An 18,498-nucleotide genomic window follows, 5' to 3' on the forward strand; every position below is an offset into this window, starting at 1 on the left:
GGTCTTTGGTATCATCCAAGTTATTCCTTGTATTTGATAAAGACTCGCTATTGTTCTTATCTTGAGTAAAAATTAAATCAAGAGAGAGATATTAATTCCTTGAGATACTTTAATCTAGATTGAGTCTGACTGTCTAGTTGATTCTCTAGCAAAGTATTTCAGAGTTAGTCCATACAGATTGCTAAGAGAAATATTGGGTGGTGTTGTTAGATCCCCGCTTTTTCAGAGAGAACTATGGTTCTTGGAGAATAGAATCTTTTTTGATAATGCTAAGCCAAATGAGAATACAGTAAAGAGTAAAATTTTAAGCTTAGTTCATTATGGAGGTTATAGAATGAAAGCTACAAGATGGACTCATGACTATGATTCTCACATTCTTCAATTCTTTAAACTAGGGAACAAAGGAAGTAAGTTAACTACAATTAGAGAATGTGTTTGGTTGTTACCTCCAAGAGGAGTTATTTTGTTTTGTTTTAATGGAACTGCATTAGGGGATCCAGGTTTGGCAGGGTTTGGTACTATTTCCAGAGATCATGATGGTGCAGTTATTGGTACCATTTCAGGAGGTCTGGGAATTGCTTCTAGTTATATAGCCAAATCTTTCTCAGTAATATGGGCTATTGAATGGGCAAATAAACTGAAATGTGATAAGATTATCATTAGAGCAGATTTAAATTCAGTGGTAACTGACTTTCAAAAAGGCACAGTACCATGGTGCTTCAAGACTAGGTGGATCAAGGCTAAAAGCAGCTTAAGTCAACTGTGCTATGAACTTTGTTACAAGGAAACTAACTTTTCATCTGACAGTTTATCCAAGAGGGGAGCTCAAATGCAGATGGGTCAAGTTGAACATCATATTGGAAAACCAGCTCATTTGATTACAATAGAGATGCCAAATAGAAAATATTACAGAATATGTTAGCTGTATTTATTTTTGTCTTTCTTGTTGTATTTTTGCTTTTCTTCTTTTGTTGTAAAACCTTTTAGCTTCTTGGTTTAATAAAAATTTGGAGATTCAGCAAAAAAAAAAAGATGCATCCACTCATGCCTTGCATGAGGTAGAATCACTGTTTTATGATGATCAAAATGATCTTTTAGCTCTGTCCACAAAGTGTACGAGTATTTCCCCGTAAGATATTGGGACTTCAAAGCCTCGTCAAGGTGATGACGAAGAAAGATTAAGGCTTTGGAGCGATCCTTAGGAGATTCTTTGTTGTTCAGAACAATAGTGTTTCCCAAAGACTTGGCACTAAGATGCATTTCGGCATCCAAAATCCATGACAAATAGTTCTTTCCAGTAATGTCAAGGGCCATGAAATCCAGCTTAGAGAGATTGGACATTGTCTGAGTATAAAATAAATAAATAAAAAATTAAACGTGGCACAATAAATAATAAGATTAAATTAAATTGTGAAGCAGTATATAAGAGAAAGATAAAAAAATAATTATTGGTTAGACGGCATAAACAGACATGACCAATAAATAACTAACATACAAACGACACCACAAACGCTATTACAAGCGATAATTGTTCAGGAGGATATATTAAAAAGAAATAGTGTACGTTGCATCCTCCATAGATAAAAATTGAAACACAAATTATATACCAACCACTCTCAATAACGATGAAAGTATTGGCATATTAATGTATGTACTTTTCCAAAAAAAAAAAAGGTGTAACATAGTCTGACACAAAGAAAAAGACAGATAAAGTAGAGAGAAAAGAAGAATTCTTATTGATCTGTAGAGAACAAATAAATATTACAGCCTCTATCTATAGGGATAGACACAAGGGCATCCCGGTAATAAACGGAATTTACCCTAGATTTTATTAACATAAATAAACGTTTATAACATGTCGTTTGTTTTTAAAAGTAAACCGGATGTATTAAACAACAAAAAGTTACAAAATTGAGATCCATACAGCTCTAGAAGGAAACTTATCCCATTCTTTGGTTATATGGGACTTTCAGGCTAGTTTGGCTAAAACGTCCACCTGCTTGTTACATTTTCTACTTACATACACACATTTAGATTTTACAAACGAAGAAATGTCGACCTTCTCCAAGTGAATTTTTTTTCCAATGTAGTGCTGAAGGAGCTTCATTAATAGCCTGTACTAGAGTTAGATTGTCTGAGTTATAGATAACTTGATTAGACTATTTGATTGCTGAAATCATGGACTGATCTTCAGGATCTACGACTGAATCTGCATAGGATGTCCAACATCATGTTGCTCCAAATTCTCTGTTGGCTTTGTACCAGATGATTCCACAGTCTGCAAGATTAGAATTGTTAGTTCTGGAAGCATCAACATACAACAAGTCACAATCTTTATGTCTAAAGAGCAAATCATTTGTCGGTTTTAGTTTATTAAATTAAGTAGTATTGAACCAAAAAATTGTTAAAAATCGATACCGATACTTGTAGACTCAGAATGTTTCGTATTGATCATTTGATTACTTGAAAATTGCTAATAGTTTGTGTGAGACAGCTATTGTCGTTTTCTAAGAATGTTTCAATGATTGAAATGAGAGTTAAGAGCTAAAACCCATGTCTGGATACATTACGATTTGTGTATTAAGTGTGCGAACTGTTTTGATAGAATCCAGGAACGGAAGTTAACTTTGCATACCCGTTCACAAACACATTCAACTATTTAAGTCAGGGTACTTAAGTTTGCATACCCGTTCGCAAACTGATTCAACTGAGTTCAGTCCGGAGCTAAAGTTTGCGTACCCGTTTTCAAACTGTCGACTTGTGACCAATGTCTGAAACTTAAGTTTGCGTACCCGTTTGCAAACTTAATTGGTTCAAGTTCTAAAATCGGTTAATTATGATTTCATACTCTTGGACAAATACATTTATATATTAAGGAATGCAATCTTTGCAAACCGTGACTAAAATGTTCATGAACTGATTCTTTTCAATCAATCCGATTTTGCTTCAATTGTGTCTTGTATACTTCTATGAGAATATAAACAATTGAACAACTCTACAAGTAACACAATTAGATTCATTTTATTATCAATTGATCTAGAAGTGTTAATATGAACATGGTTAATAAAAAAGTGTTCATATTGCTAACTTCGATTATTGTTATTGAGCCAACTCAATATACACGTTTAGGTACGGTTACCCATATCTAAATGAAGGTATATTTCATTTGTGTGTAACAAGCTAAGACCATCTAATGGTGGAAAGATATTACGTTGAATCTTGAATCAGGTTTCATCTAACGGTGAATATTGATTGCTTTGTTCCAAAGTTATCAAACCATGATTTGAAGACTATATAAGGGAGACTTCTAGCAACTGGGAAACATAATCCCCACACCTCCTATGTGATACTAGCCGTGACTAGAGTCGATTGTCCTTTAACCTAGGTTTTTCCTAAAACCATTATAGGTTAACGACTTAAAGACTTCATTGGGATTTTGAAGACAGACCCAACTATTTTCTCTGTAGTTGCTTGTTCTATCGTATTGAGTACTATCTTCTCTAAGATTTTCTCGAGATTTATCTCCGATAAGTAAGATATAAAAATTAATCACAAAGCTCTTCGCCTCATTCTTTGTGATTCCACAATAACTTATTCTACTACCATATAGTTATGTTATTGTGAGGTGATTGATATTTCTAGGCTATTCTTCGGGAATATAAGACCGGATTATACATTGGTTCCTGTTCACCTTGATTTATAAAAATACGGAACAAACTTCGTAGGTATTTCTGTGGGAGACAGATTTATCTATTAGAATAGACTTTTCTGTGGGAGACAAATTTGTTTATCAAGTGTTCGACTTTGGGTAGTAGCAACTTTTAGTTGTTGGTGAGATCAACTAAGGGAATCAAGTGCGTAGAGTCCTGCTGGGATTCAGAGGCGTAAGGAACGCGACTGTACCTTAATCAGTGTGAGATTGGTTAGGGCTCAACTACATTCCGGTCCGAAGTTACTTTGTAGTAGGCTAGAGTTTGTAGCAGCTTAATACATCATGGTGCTCAAATCTGGACTAGGTCTCGGGGTTTTTCTGCATTTGTGGTTTCCTCGTTAACAAAATTTCTGGTGTCTGTGTTATTTCTTTTCCGCATTATATTTTCTATATAATTGAAATAACACAGGTTGTGCGTAGTTCAATCAATTGGTAAATCTATCCTTTAGTTGTTGATTGAAATTGATTGACACTTGAACATTGGTCTTTGGTACCGTTCAAGTTGTTTCTCATAATAATCAGGCTCGCGGATTTCTATCTGTTTGATTTGCTGATTACATTGAGAAACAAATATATAACTCTTGGATATATTTTACTTGATTGAGTCTGACTGTCTAGTTGATTCTCTTGGAATTATATTGGAGTTAATCCATACAAATTGCTTAAACGAAATATTGGGTGTGGTTGTTAGACCCCCGCTTTTCAAACTGGATTCCATATTTCAATAAAAACATTAACCCAACCCTATGCTATCCCATACAATCAGTTGCTGACATCATTGACCCGTCAACAAGGAACTGGAATCACGATAGGATGAATCTACTTTCCCAACCCATAGTTCAAAAAATCGTCAACATTCCCATCCCAAGGAACAACCAACCAGACAAGATCATTTGTCCTTTTACCAAAAGCGGAAAATATACAACGACATCAAGATATAAATTCCTCATCAACACTCTGCACAAATCCATCACAACCCTCTTCCACCAACTACCTTCCTTTGGACACTCCTGTGTCCCCCTAAAGTACAACTTTTCTAGTGGAAAACAATTAATGAGGGTCTACCAATCCTCAACATTCTCAACGCATCCAACTCACCAACTCCGACATATGTCCTCAATGCAGTTCTAGTCCTGAAACGTCCAGTCACATTCTGCTCCATTGTCAAAAAGTCATTGACTCCTGGAACTTCTTACTACCTCATCTCAAGAACAACCAAAACCCTACTCATAGCATACCCACCTCACTGCCCCATCAGACGACAGCCTGCCTACTCCTCAAAAAAAATGCTCCTGCCCCAATCACCATAGATTTTTGCTTTCTTTTTTGGTCCTTATTAATAGTTAGGAACGACACAGTCTATCGCCAACAACTGCCAAATACTACGAATATAACGCAGATGGCCATCAAACTCCATATGGAATATACCTGGGCTCAAAATCACCTACCGAAAGTACTACTTGGGATGCAACCTTATCCAAACCCAGCGCAAACAACACTAACAACAATAACCATCTTCGTGAGATGGCTCAAACCCCACTTAGATTAGATCAAAATTAATATGGACGAAGCAGCAAGGGAATATCTCGGAATAACGAGAGCATGTGTTATATGCCGAAATGAATGGGACAACACAATCTTAGCAATAACACAACCACTGGGTGTCATCATTGCACTTGCAGCGTAAACTTGGGACATCCTCATCGCTTCTAGTACGGCGACGGAACGGGGATAGCCAAAAGTTAAATTCGAAACAGACTCGGAGAACTTAACGAGATTTCTAACCTCGGGCGCTGACGCTCCATGGTATATTACTAATCAGATTGCAGAAATCAAGTATATGTTTACCCAAATTCAGCAATATACTATTAGGCACGTCTACAGAGGAGGAAATCAAGCAGAAAGCGGTCTGGAAAATCGAGCGGCAGATGATTGCGCTATGGGGAAGCTCACAACACCGGTGTGGGACAATGTAATTCCCACACCTATAAGTTCTATTGAAATAACAAGCTTTATGGGCATAACATTCCCACATGTAATCTCAGTTTAACTTAATAAAATGCATGCTTCAAAAATAAATAAATAAATAAATGTTCTTGACTTTTGTATTTATGCCTCGAATTTGGGTGTAAGTTGTTTGTTTATTACTTTCGAACAAGATTGACTTTTTTTCGCGCGAAAAAGTAAAAATAGAGATAGGGTAACCCGATCCTGCCCCTTCAAAATTTATCATTGGGACCCAAAAGTTACAAGTCTATAAACATCATGACCTTTTCTTTTTCTAGGAATTACTGTTTAGTCCAGAAAACCCATGACCGGTTAATGTGTAGTCCACCCCCAGAACAAAATCATCCGCTGGTCCAAAAACATGTTTTTGGACCAGAATTTTTATTCCCTAGTCCAGTCACGTGCGGTTGACACAAGACATACTTTCCAATATACCAAACATACCCTTCTGCAACTGTATATCACGAACAAATAAAATTCAAACTCAGTTTCTTTCCTCTTTTTTTCCATCTCAGATCCAGTCTCTCGCTTTCTCTGCTGCTGCGTTTTGGTTCATCTCAGTTTCTGGTAGTGTCTTTCAATTAGGTTCATCTCAGCTTCGAATTAGGTTCATCTGAGCTTCGAATTAGGTTTATCTCGGATTGGAACAAAATATTTATCTTTTTAATCATCTTCCTCTGTTGTTGTTCTTGAAATCTTGATGAATAATTACATTTATTCTGATCCGATTTCTATCAGAATAATTGTCTATGATGTACATTGTTATCTTTCTTTTATGATTTCAGTTTTATGATGATTTACATTGTTCAATTCAGTTTCCATTCGATTTTTTAAGTAATTTTTGTGATTTTTGTGTGTTTCAATTAGGTATCTCAGATTCGAATTAGGTTTATCTCAGATTCGAACAAGGTATGTTACTGTAATCACCTTTTCTCTGCTGCTGTTCTGTTTAGTTTCTTTGTAATCTGATTTTTGTATTTTTTGATGTAGGTTTGTTTCATTAGACAGATCGTGTAGTAATGTTGTTTTCTCTTTTTGATATAGATGCAGTTCATTAGCATGCTTTTTGTTGATATGATCATGATTCTCAAAATATATGGAACATATTTATTCATAGGCACGGTACATATTGATATGTTGTAAAATGTATGTTATTTATCCTACACGTTACATACCAATACGTACTGCATATAGCATGCTCTCTTTTCATCCTACAGTGGATGTCAATACATATCAATATGAGTCAGTACATGTCAATACGTAATGCATAGAACATGTCAATACATATCGAAATGATACAACACATATCCATATAGAGACTCTTTTTTAGACTCAGTACATATCAATACGTATGATACCAATACGTATCATATCAATATGTATATTACCAATAGTTAATTTTTGGATCATTTTTTGATAGGGTTAACATGTCTGACGTTGCTCCCGAGTCAGATTTCGCTTGCTATTCTCATGTATACCATAAGCAATACCATTTTGCATATTTGGTTACATCGTCTTCAACTTTAGAGGATTTGAAATTTTTCATCTGTAATATGTGGAGTTGGTTGACTCCATCGACTATTCTGGTTAACTATTTCCAGAATCAAGTGATAGTTCCTATTCTTGCCAACGTAACGCTCCAGAGCATCGCTGCATTACATTCTGCAAAGAAATCGGCCTTCTTTGATTTGCAGGTGGATATAATTTCAGCTGACGCATCTAGTTCTTCTAGGCGTATGGAAGATGACAATAATGCAGACTTAGTTGTCAGTGCAAAGAACAGTTTTTGAAAGATGGTAAAGAGGTTCCAAATGTGTTTTTTTTTCAGATGGTTGGGAGAAGATTTTTGATGATACAGAACAATTATTCTATGATGGTGTTGATGACGTGCGTATAACATGCCAAAAATACCTAGCTTAATTGGGGGCCAAACATTTTAATTGGGGGCCTTGCACTAGAGGACAAAAAAGGTCACCCAATCCTAATTTGGGTCACCCCTTAAAAAAATATTTTCTAAATGGCTAAAATGTCCCTAAATAATTAGTGATAATCTTTTTTTTTCCAGATTTTTTGTCTGCAATTTTGTGTCTGATTTTTTTTTTGCCCAGATCTGTATGAAAAGTCGTCATGGTATTGAAAATTTTCAGTGACGACCCTAAACAGTCGTTAATTTTTCAATTATTTCAGTGACAACTCTAAACTGTCAAAGATTCATTAATGGCGGAAATGTACAGCAGTTTTGAGTCGTCATAAACATAATCAATTCCCTGACGACCCTTTGGAAGAGTCGTTATTGTTTTAATTATGTATCTGACGATTGTAAACAGTCTTTAATGTTTTAGAAGTGTCGTTAAAAACAATCATTAGTCTCTAAAAAGAGTCGTTATCTTCATCGTTAATGGCGGAAATGTACGACAGTATAGAGTCGTCATATACGTAACCCATTCGCTGACGACACTTTGGAAGAGTCGTTATTGTTTTAATTATGTATATGACGACTTTAAACTGTCGTTAGTTAGGGTCGTCATTTGAAAAAAAAAAATAGTCAAGGGTAAAACAGTATATTCACGATCGGATTAATACGCCCCTGAAAATTTTAGGGTGCAAATAAAATGTCATGGCCCCAAATCAAACGAGGCAAAAATACTGCATGAGAACTGGATATGAGGTAATTAAGAAGAAGAATGACCTTGAGAGATTTACCGCTGTATGCAGCGTCAAAGGTTGTTCGTGGAGGCTTCATGCAACTGCCATTGGTAGTTCTCTTGATGCTTTTAAGATAAAGGAATATGAGGGAAGGCACACCTGTAGTGGTGGTTATATGTTGAAGAATCTAAAAGTTACGATAAAACTCATGAACAATTTAATTCATGAGCGTGTCAGGCACAACCCTCGCATAAAGCCAGCAGAGATCGTAGATTATATTAAAGTTGCTGGCGGGATCGACATCCAGTATTATCACGCATATCATGCACTTGAGTTGTCGCATAAATAGATTTTTGGTAATGATGTCAAGTCTTACACTGATCTTGCTTGGTGGGTGAATGATGTTAGGGAAACAAACCTCGGGTCATTTATTGATTTCGACTTTAATGATGATACAAAGAGATCCAATAGACTTTTTATTTACTTTGGAGCTTGTAGAGAGGGCCATAAACTCTGTCGTCCGATGATATTGTGTGATTGTACATTTCTTACTGGGACTTTTAGAGGAGGTCTCATGGCGGCAACATGTCTTAATGGCAATCAAGTTAACTGTTTTTTTTTTTGATATGTAGTGTCTTGTAGTTAGATCACTCATTTTACTACAATACTGACAATGAGGATAATACTACATATTGACCTTACTGAGTATGAGGTAAACATACTGCATGTCATATGTAGTGTCAGCTTTTCACATATCAACAAAGAGGTAAACCATACTACATATTGACCTCACTGAGTATGAGGTAAACCATATTGCATGTCAATATGTAGTGTCAGCTTTTCACATATCAACAAAGAGGTAAACCATACTACATATTGACCTTACTGAGTATGAGATAAACCATACTGCATGTCAATATGTAGTGTCAACCAGTTGGTTATTATTTTCCTTTTAGCAGAAAAAGACTACATATCAACATGTACTGGTTGTTTTCCTTTTAGAAGTTTCTTAACATAACTAATAATTCCTTTTGCAGGTTTTTATCCCCTCGCATATGCATTAGTATCTGGTGAAACTAATGACAACTGGGAATGGTTTTTCAAGAATCTGAAGGATGCTTTGGATGATGATCGCCCAATCACTTTTATGACTGACCGAGGTGAAGGGTTGGTTAAATATATTCCCAAAGTATTCCCTAATTCTCATCAAAGTTATTGTTACTTCCACTTGGACAAAAACTTACCTATCGCAAAGTCTGACGAAAAGTATAAAGAAGTGACGGGTTCTTTCCAAAAGGCGACATATGCGCTTTCTCCTGCAACATACGAGGAAGCTCTTCAAGAAATGGTAAATTTGGGAAGGCCTTGGGTTGCTGACTACTGCCGCAACATTCCAAAGGAAAAGTGGTCCAGTGCGTTCTTCAAGGGTTGTAGGTATGGTCAGACTTCTTCAAGCGTTGCTGAATCGTTCAATAACTGTATCGACCGCGAGAAGAAGTTACCTGCGTGTTCGTTGACTCGATTAGGTTTGTATCAGTTTCCTTAGTCACAATACAAGCTTATATGTAGTTTTAAGATTTTATTAGTTTCTTTTTTTAACAGTATTAGCATGTGTGTTCTGTTAATCTACGTATAATGTAGTATAATGGACTTGTTGTTCCCTTGTCGTGTAGGCTACGTATTATGGAATTGATGTCAGAACGTCGCGAACAAAGTGTCTTGATGAATCCAGAACTTCTAACCCCTGTGTATCAAGCCTTACTTGAACTACACATTCAAATTAGCCGTCCCTCGAAAGTTAGCCAGTCAGATGCTAACTGTTATGAAGTGCATTCTCCAAGGTTAGCATTTACCCCTAATCTCTATGATCTGAATTTTAGTTATTTTCTCTTCTTTTTAAGTAGCATGCTCTGTGATGTGATATCCACCAAACTAGTATCTTAGGTGTACTGAAGATAACATATGAATATGTATTGTGTATATATTCAGTAGATAATATGGTGTGTTTTTGTGTGTGCGGGTCTCGTATGGTAGATCTAGAGAAAAAAACTTGTACTTGCCAACGATGGCGCGTTAATGGTTTTCTATGCTCGCACGCTACTGCAGCTATTACTAAATCTGGAGGAACGATGCTTGATTACGTCGACGATTACTTCAAAGTTACCTGTTTTCGTGAGATATATTCAATAGTTATTATACCTGTTCCTAACTACGAGAGGTATGTGTCTTTAAACAGTACATCTTGATATTGTTTTTGAGGAACAATATACTGTGTACATATTAATATGTAGTTACAATACTGTATTTTTCTCACAGGCCTGATGAGTATCACGTAGACGATACCGTTCTCCCACCAGAAGTAATTAGGGCTCCACCAGGCAGGAAAAAGGGGAAGCATATTAAAGGTACATGGGAGACTAGTAGAAAATCTGTCAAGTGTTCAAACTGTAATTTGAAAACTCATCACAACAAGGCAACATGCACTCTTATCCGTCAGTATGAACTTTCTGAAGAATGATTTGTGTCAGTTATGTATTTCAAGCAGTACATATTAAAGATATGTCTTGGGGTAGGATGATACAGTACAATGTATTTTTTAAGTAAGTAGTGTTTTGATTTGTTTTTTTTTTTCTTTTATCACAGGCTTGAACGTGCAACAGAATGTGATATCGATGACGTTGCCATTCTTTCCACCAGTTATCAACATGTAGTCCTTGTTCTACTTTACTGTTTTTGATTCGTCAGTACCAACTGAATTTGGTTAATAACTGTTTCTTTACAGTACATATATTATAAGTGTATTGAATTTTGTTAGAGCATAGCTCGGTCGACCTCGCATGCGTTGCTATATCAAGCATGTTTGTCAATGTTAGTGATCAAAACTGTGAGTATTGATTTCTAGTCTATTATAGCTAAGTCTCGGACTAGGATAGAAAAGTGTAGTTGAGATCAAGGACTTCATGGAGATTCATCATACAACGACGAAGATATACTCAAGGAACCGTGGAACTTAATTAACAAAAAGGTATGTGGAGACTTGAACTTATCTATCACTCAAAAGTCTATCTATTCTATCTCCTACTTCTTATGAGACAAAAAGTCGTACGCTATATAGACTGGATCATACACATTTGACATTTCGAGCTGAGTATTCACTACTTATCTTTTTCTCGAAATCGTGTGTTGGTAAAGTGTTTCGCTTTGATCAAGTTTATCTTCACCTAGTGACGAAAGTTATGAAAAGTTTCAATTACTTTGAGAATTGCTCTGACGTGAAACGGTTTGTGAATAACGGCTATACAACGTCCTCTGAGAATGTCTCAATGATTGGAATGAGAGTTTATATTACATAACCATGTATTCCTTAATCCGAAGTTTTCGAACTTTGTTGATTGAGAGAAACCGGAGGAATTGGCTTTACCAAGTCCGTGAACTCAGTTTGTGAACTCAGTCCACGAACTGACGGAAGTTCTCTTGCCGAGAATTTTTGCTGGGATTTTCCAAAAACTCGTTTGCGTGTTTAGTCCGCGAACTCAGTCCGCGAACCTAGTCCGCGAACTGGCGAAAGTCTCTTTGCCGAGATTTTCTGTTGAGTTTGGAAAACTCTGCCGGTTTCCTTAAGTCCGCGAACTTGTTTGTGAGCTTAAGTGTTTATGATCTAAATATGTGCTCTAAACATGAAACTTAAATTACTAAGGAATGCTTTATGCAAACCGTGGCTATAAAGTTCATGAGCCGATTCAATCGAATCAAATCATCTTTGTTTCAATTGTGTCTTGTGTAGTTACATAAGATCTCATAGCAATTGAACAACTCTCTAACTAGTTCATTTGAGTCAATTGAACTAGTTATGGTGAAGAAGAACTATGTTAATATGAAATACTCATATGGTTAACCTTTTGGGTTACTATGTTGAACCAACATACACGTACACGTTTGGGCATGGTTTTCACAAACCCAGTAAACGTCTACCCAAGTGTGTGTGACAAGCTAAGTTTTCGATTTAACGGTTGAGAAATATTAGCTTGAATCTAAATCAAGTTTTCATCTAACGGTGAATATGGATTGCTTTGTAGCTAAGGCAAAACCCTGATTTGAAGGCTATATAAAGGAGACATCTAGCATTGTGCAAAACTAATCCCCACACGTCTGTGTGATACTATTTGTGCTCGCTAGAGTTGATTCTCCTTTAACCTTTGGTTTTCTTCTCCAAAACCATGTTAACGACTTAAAGACTTCATTGGGATTGTGATCCAGACCGATACTACTTTTATCGTAGTTGTGTGATCTGATCTTGCATCTTCTATCGTACGAGTACAATCTATTGATTGCCTTGAGATCGTGAGAGTTCTCCGATAGGCAAGATAAAGAAGTCACAAACATCTTCGTCTCACTGTTTGTGATTCCTCGACAAACCGCTTGTGTAGTCAAGAAGGATTGGTGAGAGGTGATTGATTAATCTAGGCTGTTCTTAGGGAATATAAGACCATATTATCAATTGGTTCCTGTTCACCTTGATTTTATATCTTAAGACCGAACAAAACCTAGGGTTTTTCTGTGGGAGACAGATTTATCCTTTGATAGACTTTTCTGTGTGAGACAGATTTTTTTATTATCAAGTCAGCGATTTTGGGTTGCAACAACTCTTAGTTGTGGGTGAGATCAACTAAGGGAATCAAGTGCGCAGTATCCAGCTGGGATCAGAGGCGTAGGAGTACAACTGTACCTTGAATCGGTGGGAGACTGATTGGGGTTCAACTATAGTCCAGTCCGAAGTTAGCTTGTAGTAGGCCAGTGTCTGTAGCGTCTTAATACAGTGTGTATTCAATATGGACTAGGTCCCGGGGTTTTTCTGCATTTGCGGTTTCTTCGTTAACAAAACTTCTGGTGTCTGTGTTATTTCTTTTCCGCATTATATTTTATATAATTGAAATAATACAGGTTGTGCGTTAAGATCATCAGTTGGAAATCCAACCTTTGGTTGTTGATTGATATTGATTGATCCTTGGATATTGGTCTTTGGTACCTTCCAAGTTATTCCTTTTTTTTGCTTAAAAACTCGCTATTGTTTTAGCTTGAGTAAATCAAAACAAGTGAGAGATATTGACTCCTTGAGATACTTTAATCTAGATTGAGTCTGACTGTCTAGTTGATTCTTGATAGGTGTGATAAACACCTAGATTTATATCTATTGTTTATGCTTTCTTTGCTACTTTTCTTGTAAATTATGTATCTTATGTTTGCTTTTGAGCTTATTAAGTGCGATGGAGTCATTATGAGAAAAGAAGGAGAAACTGTCCATTTGGAGTGTAGAAGGCAAACAGATCAATTCACTGGCGAGTTATGCAACAAAGGAAGTGAAGAATGAACTGTCAAGAAAGAAATTAGGCAGCCAGTTCTCTGAAACTGACAGGCCACATATTAGCTGGGTAGCCCCTATCCATTCTACTGGTGCCACTAACTAGTCTGTACGGACTGACCTAATTAGGTCGAGTTGTTTCTCAGACAACTCATTCGTTCTTTCTTTCAAGTTTCATCCTTCATTAAGACATCTCCCTGAAAACAAGAAAATGGAGGCTCTGTGACAAATATACAGAGTTAATAATGGAGATGAAATCAAATCGGGAAGGGTTGTAAATTGCAGTCTGTGAGAGTCTCGGGTAATGAAGATGAAATTCAAATCACAATCTGGTATGGGTTTCTGGGTGTTTGAAATTGAGAAGAAAGGAATTTGTTGTTGCTGATTTTCATGGGAATGAGATCTAGGAAAGGAAGGAATTGATGTTTCCGCGGTGATACAAATTGATGAACAAAGATGGGTTTGTGCTGAATCTGAGAATGAAGCAGAGATGAGGTTGAATCAGTGATGGATTTGATTGATTTGTGAAGAAATTCGGAAAGCAAATTTAGGGTTTCTGAAGCTGAAATCGAATGGGTTCTGTCAGTGATGAAATGGGTTTGGTTTGGATTGATCCCGAGAAGGTGTAATTGATTGGTTCAACTGAGGACTTGTGATGCTGTTGTTGCTGTTTCAGCCGAGAGAACAAGTTGTGGAGTTTTGGTAAGTGCAGGTGATGGTGCTGATTCGAAATAGAGAATGGGTCTGGTGTTGTTCCTGAGATCAAGCTGAAGCTGCAGGAGATAATGCATATGGTGATGGTCTGTAGCTGAGAAGAGTATGAAGTTGAACGTGGATGCAGTAGCGGTGATGCTGAATGGATGTTGAGAGCAGTAGAAGAAAGTATGAAGCTCAGTTTGTGGGCTGGCTAAGTAGATGGATCTGGTGCTGTTACCAAGAACATAAAGTTGTCTGGTGTTTGTGTTTGAGATGCTGGAAAACTATGAAGATGTTGGCTCAAGAATGGGTAGATGAATGCTAGGTTAACAGGTGACTTGAACTGAACAGGCAAGCAGTAGGAGTGCAACTAGACTGGAGTTGCAGGTGGAACTGTAGAAATGGATTGTAGTTGTGCACAAGGAGTCAGTGTGTGAGGAGTTGAAATGGGAGAATACCAGAAATTAAGAGCGTGGATGCTATGTTGTTGCTGTCATAGGTTGTGCTGCACTGCCGGCAGAGATTACAAAATGGATGAAGCTGTAGTTTCTGGTAATGCTGCTTTACAGCTGAAATTGATGGAGCACTGGTCATGAAGGTTCACTGGTTGAGTTCAAGAATGAGTTGCAGTGCAGGTGTATGTTGAGCTGAATTAGAACCTGCGAACAAGAAGGAAGCAGATTGTGCTTGTGACTCATGGGTTGGTTTGCTGGCTGAGTTGCAGTTGGTGCTGCAGGTTTGTAAGGTGATGTTCTCTGGTTGATGATGGAAGAGAATGATGATTGAACTGTAATTGCAATTGAAGAGAAGTAGCAGCTGGTGGAGCCAAAGGATATGGCGTTGTTGCAGGTAAGAAGAGAATGGTGATGTTGCTGTTGCCATGGGACCGGAATCGGTGTAATGCTGCCAATGATTGTTTACATGGAGAATGAATGAATGCAGTGGCTGTGAGTTATGGCCTGAGATGGGAAATAGTGAATGCCTGTGCCAGTTTGAAATTCCGCAGAAACAACGCAGTGAGAATGGTCAGCTGGTGGTACTAGTTCCAGTTGCTGGATTTCTGAACCGAAAGTGGGGATGGTAATGTTTCATTGAATCATAAAGGTAAAGCGTGTTGGATGCGGGAGTTGGCGGCGAGATATATGAGTTCAGAGTCACGCTTTTGGGCCTATTTTCACAAGAACAAGGTATTGGCTCGAGTATGCTGGTGATGTTTCAATGGGATTCTTTGTTGCTGAATGATGTGTATGTTTTACTGGTAGCGTAAAAGACTTGCATGGAAAGAGAGTGAATCATGACATTTCCTGGTGAAAGTAGAACAGGGCTTCAATTGCCTCGTCAGTTTCACAAAACTGACAGGCATATCAAGTTAATGGGCTGAATTTGAGGCCTGTTATACTGTGAATATGGGCTAGACGGATTTGGAGGGGAGTGTGGCCGAGATTTGCAAAGCTGGGATTTTGGTGATAAAAAGAATCTTTTCTCTCCAGGAGAGGGTCGAATCTTCTCTTCTATTGGGTTTGTGAAAATGATAGATTTATTTCTTCTTTGGATGAACTCCATGAACATGAACTAGATTATTATTATTGGTTATGGAATAATTGGATTTCACGTAATATGCTTTTTGATATGATAAATTAGTTTTGTCTCCATGTTTTATCGTTTATGATTCACTATTGATATTGTCTTATGATTTGAATAATTGTTTGATCGAGTCGCGAATCGGTGATTTTGTATTCATCTCCATTGCTAGATTAGGATTTATTATACGTAAAAGCGATACATTCCTGATTACAAGTAGCATGATTGTGATTATTGCTTGTAGTGATACATCCTAGTAGTCACATGTGAGTCATAACCTTTGTTAAAACGGATTAGTGCTTTTACACGTTCGATTGCTTTGATTGGCCTGATTTCATAAAACTTAATGCATCCAGGGAATTAAACTTGATTAGTGCTTTTACACGTTATGTTGTTCTCTTAGGTAGAATTCATATGCGCATCTTTTAATGTGTTTGTTGATGATAAGAGGAAATTAGCGGGATATTCTTGCGATCAAGGTATCTTAGGGCCTTTAATAAAAGTTGAGATTAAAATATCAATTCTAGTTATTGTGTAGAAAACATGTTTGTGAATGAAGATGAAATCCGTGACCAATACTTTCTCATCCTTGATTTGATTTGTTTACCTTTATTGTTTGCTTTTATTTAGTTTATTATATAAAAATCAGAAAACCCCCCATTGTTATTTATAGGAAACCGAAGCATATTGACAACCTAAGTCCTCTCCGTGGGAACGATCCTTTCTTACCCTTGCTATATTATATAATTTGAGTAGTAAGAAAGTGTAATTATTTTTGACGCCTACGACGGCGATCAAATTTTGGCGCCGCTGCCTCACTTGCTTTTGATTTCTTATTTTCTTGTTTTTAGTTTTGTTTTATTTTCTGGTTTTTAACCTTGTTTTGAGAATCGTGTGTTAGGTACTTATTTCTCATGGATGGAGCATATTGGAACAATGGATACGGTTTCCAACAATCTCAACAACATGACAACTTCCAACCATTCCATGGGTATAATCAAAACCAATTTATTGGCTATGATCAACATCCTATGAAATATTGTGGTCCTCATACGTATCGACAACCTTATGGCGGGTATGTGTGTGATCAACCACAAGGATTGGAAGATTCTTATGCTCGTGAACAACAAGTCTCTAACTTATTGGACAAATTTTCCAACTTTGTACAACAAGAGTTTCAAAAAGCTAAAGAGACTATAGACGAGCAACTCCAAGAACTTCGTGAAGGTATTGCTAACTTACAAAGAGATATTGATCAATACAAAGAAGAAAGGTATGAAGAAGAACTTTGTTTTCAAAACAATAAGTATCTAATGTGCTTGTGGTTTGTGATGAATATTTGATTGATGTTAATGTTGAAAAGTGCCAACCTTTGGGGTCTTTCATTGATAATTGTGTAGTTAACTCAACTCTTGATCTTAATAATGAACATTCACCTATTCAAAATGATGAGTTTGAGACTAGCAACACTAAATTCAGTGAGAACCAATCTTATGTTAACTATGAAAGTGATGATGATTATGAAGATACATCGCTTGAACCAACTCATAGTGACATTTCCCAAAGGTGTACCGTGGAATCTTTTTGGAATCAAGATGAAAACGAAGAAGACTATGATGACACTTCTGTAGATAACTCAAGCATTGATCTTAGTAATGATCAAGAGCCTATTCAAAGGGTGGAGCTTGAGGATGATGCATTTTTGAGTCTTCTAAAAAAGTTCCTTATAGCGAAATTTGGAGCCACAAGAGTATGTGCCTTACAACGAAGAGGAGTGTGTTGAGAATGAAACCGATATGACCAATATTGTGGAAGATCCAATTGAGCTTGCATATGATTCTAATGACGATGTTGATGCCGAGACTTTGGTTAAGGCAGAAACGGAGGAAGAGTGGTTGCAAGGTTTGATAGAGGACCATGATAAAAAGAGGTGAGTAATTCACTTGAGTTTTTCAAGGATGAAGAGGATACCGTGATACAAGAGATTATGCAAGGTTTATCTAACCCTTTGCATGTTGTTTCTCCTCCTTTATCTCTTGTTGGTTTGAATGTATGTGCTTCGAGAATATTTTTGAATGACTTTGTTTCTCGATTTCCACCATTAGAAACATTTGATTCTCATACTATGCAAGTTTGCAAAGAAGAAACCATAGAAGTTCCTGAATTTTATGTTCTTTATACACTTCCAAGTGTGGACAAGAATAAGTGTGGGGGAAACTTCTATTGGGCTATAGCTTCACTTTTGCTTTGTTGTACTAACGTTTGTGTGAAGTTACTATTTGCAAAAAGGTTACATGGAAGGATCCCCAACTTTTCAGATTATTGGTGTATGGGGAATTCGTCTTGCTAGTCGGGCTGACGACTTTAAAACCAAGCGCTGCATGGGAGGCAATCCATAGGATGATTATTTCTTATCTTATCTTTTATTTTTCATGCCTTGTATTTACTTTTCCTTGTCGCATATCATTATTAAATTTTCCACCTTGACTTTCTTTGG

General features: G+C 36.9%; 1 protein-coding gene across 1 annotated transcript; it reads left to right on the forward strand.

Moving 5' to 3' along the window:
- The first annotated feature begins 334 nt into the window (after positions 1-334).
- Positions 335-922, forward strand: LOC113332795. Its single transcript, XM_026579305.1, has one exon. The coding sequence runs from the start codon at positions 335-337 to the stop codon at positions 920-922; it is 588 nt and encodes a 195-aa protein (XP_026435090.1).
- The last annotated feature ends 17,576 nt before the right edge of the window (positions 923-18,498 follow it).

The sequence above is a fragment of the Papaver somniferum genome, unplaced genomic scaffold (genome assembly GCF_003573695.1).
Source record: "Papaver somniferum cultivar HN1 unplaced genomic scaffold, ASM357369v1 unplaced-scaffold_132, whole genome shotgun sequence".
In the NCBI taxonomy this organism is placed as follows: Eukaryota; Viridiplantae; Streptophyta; class Magnoliopsida; order Ranunculales; family Papaveraceae; genus Papaver; species Papaver somniferum.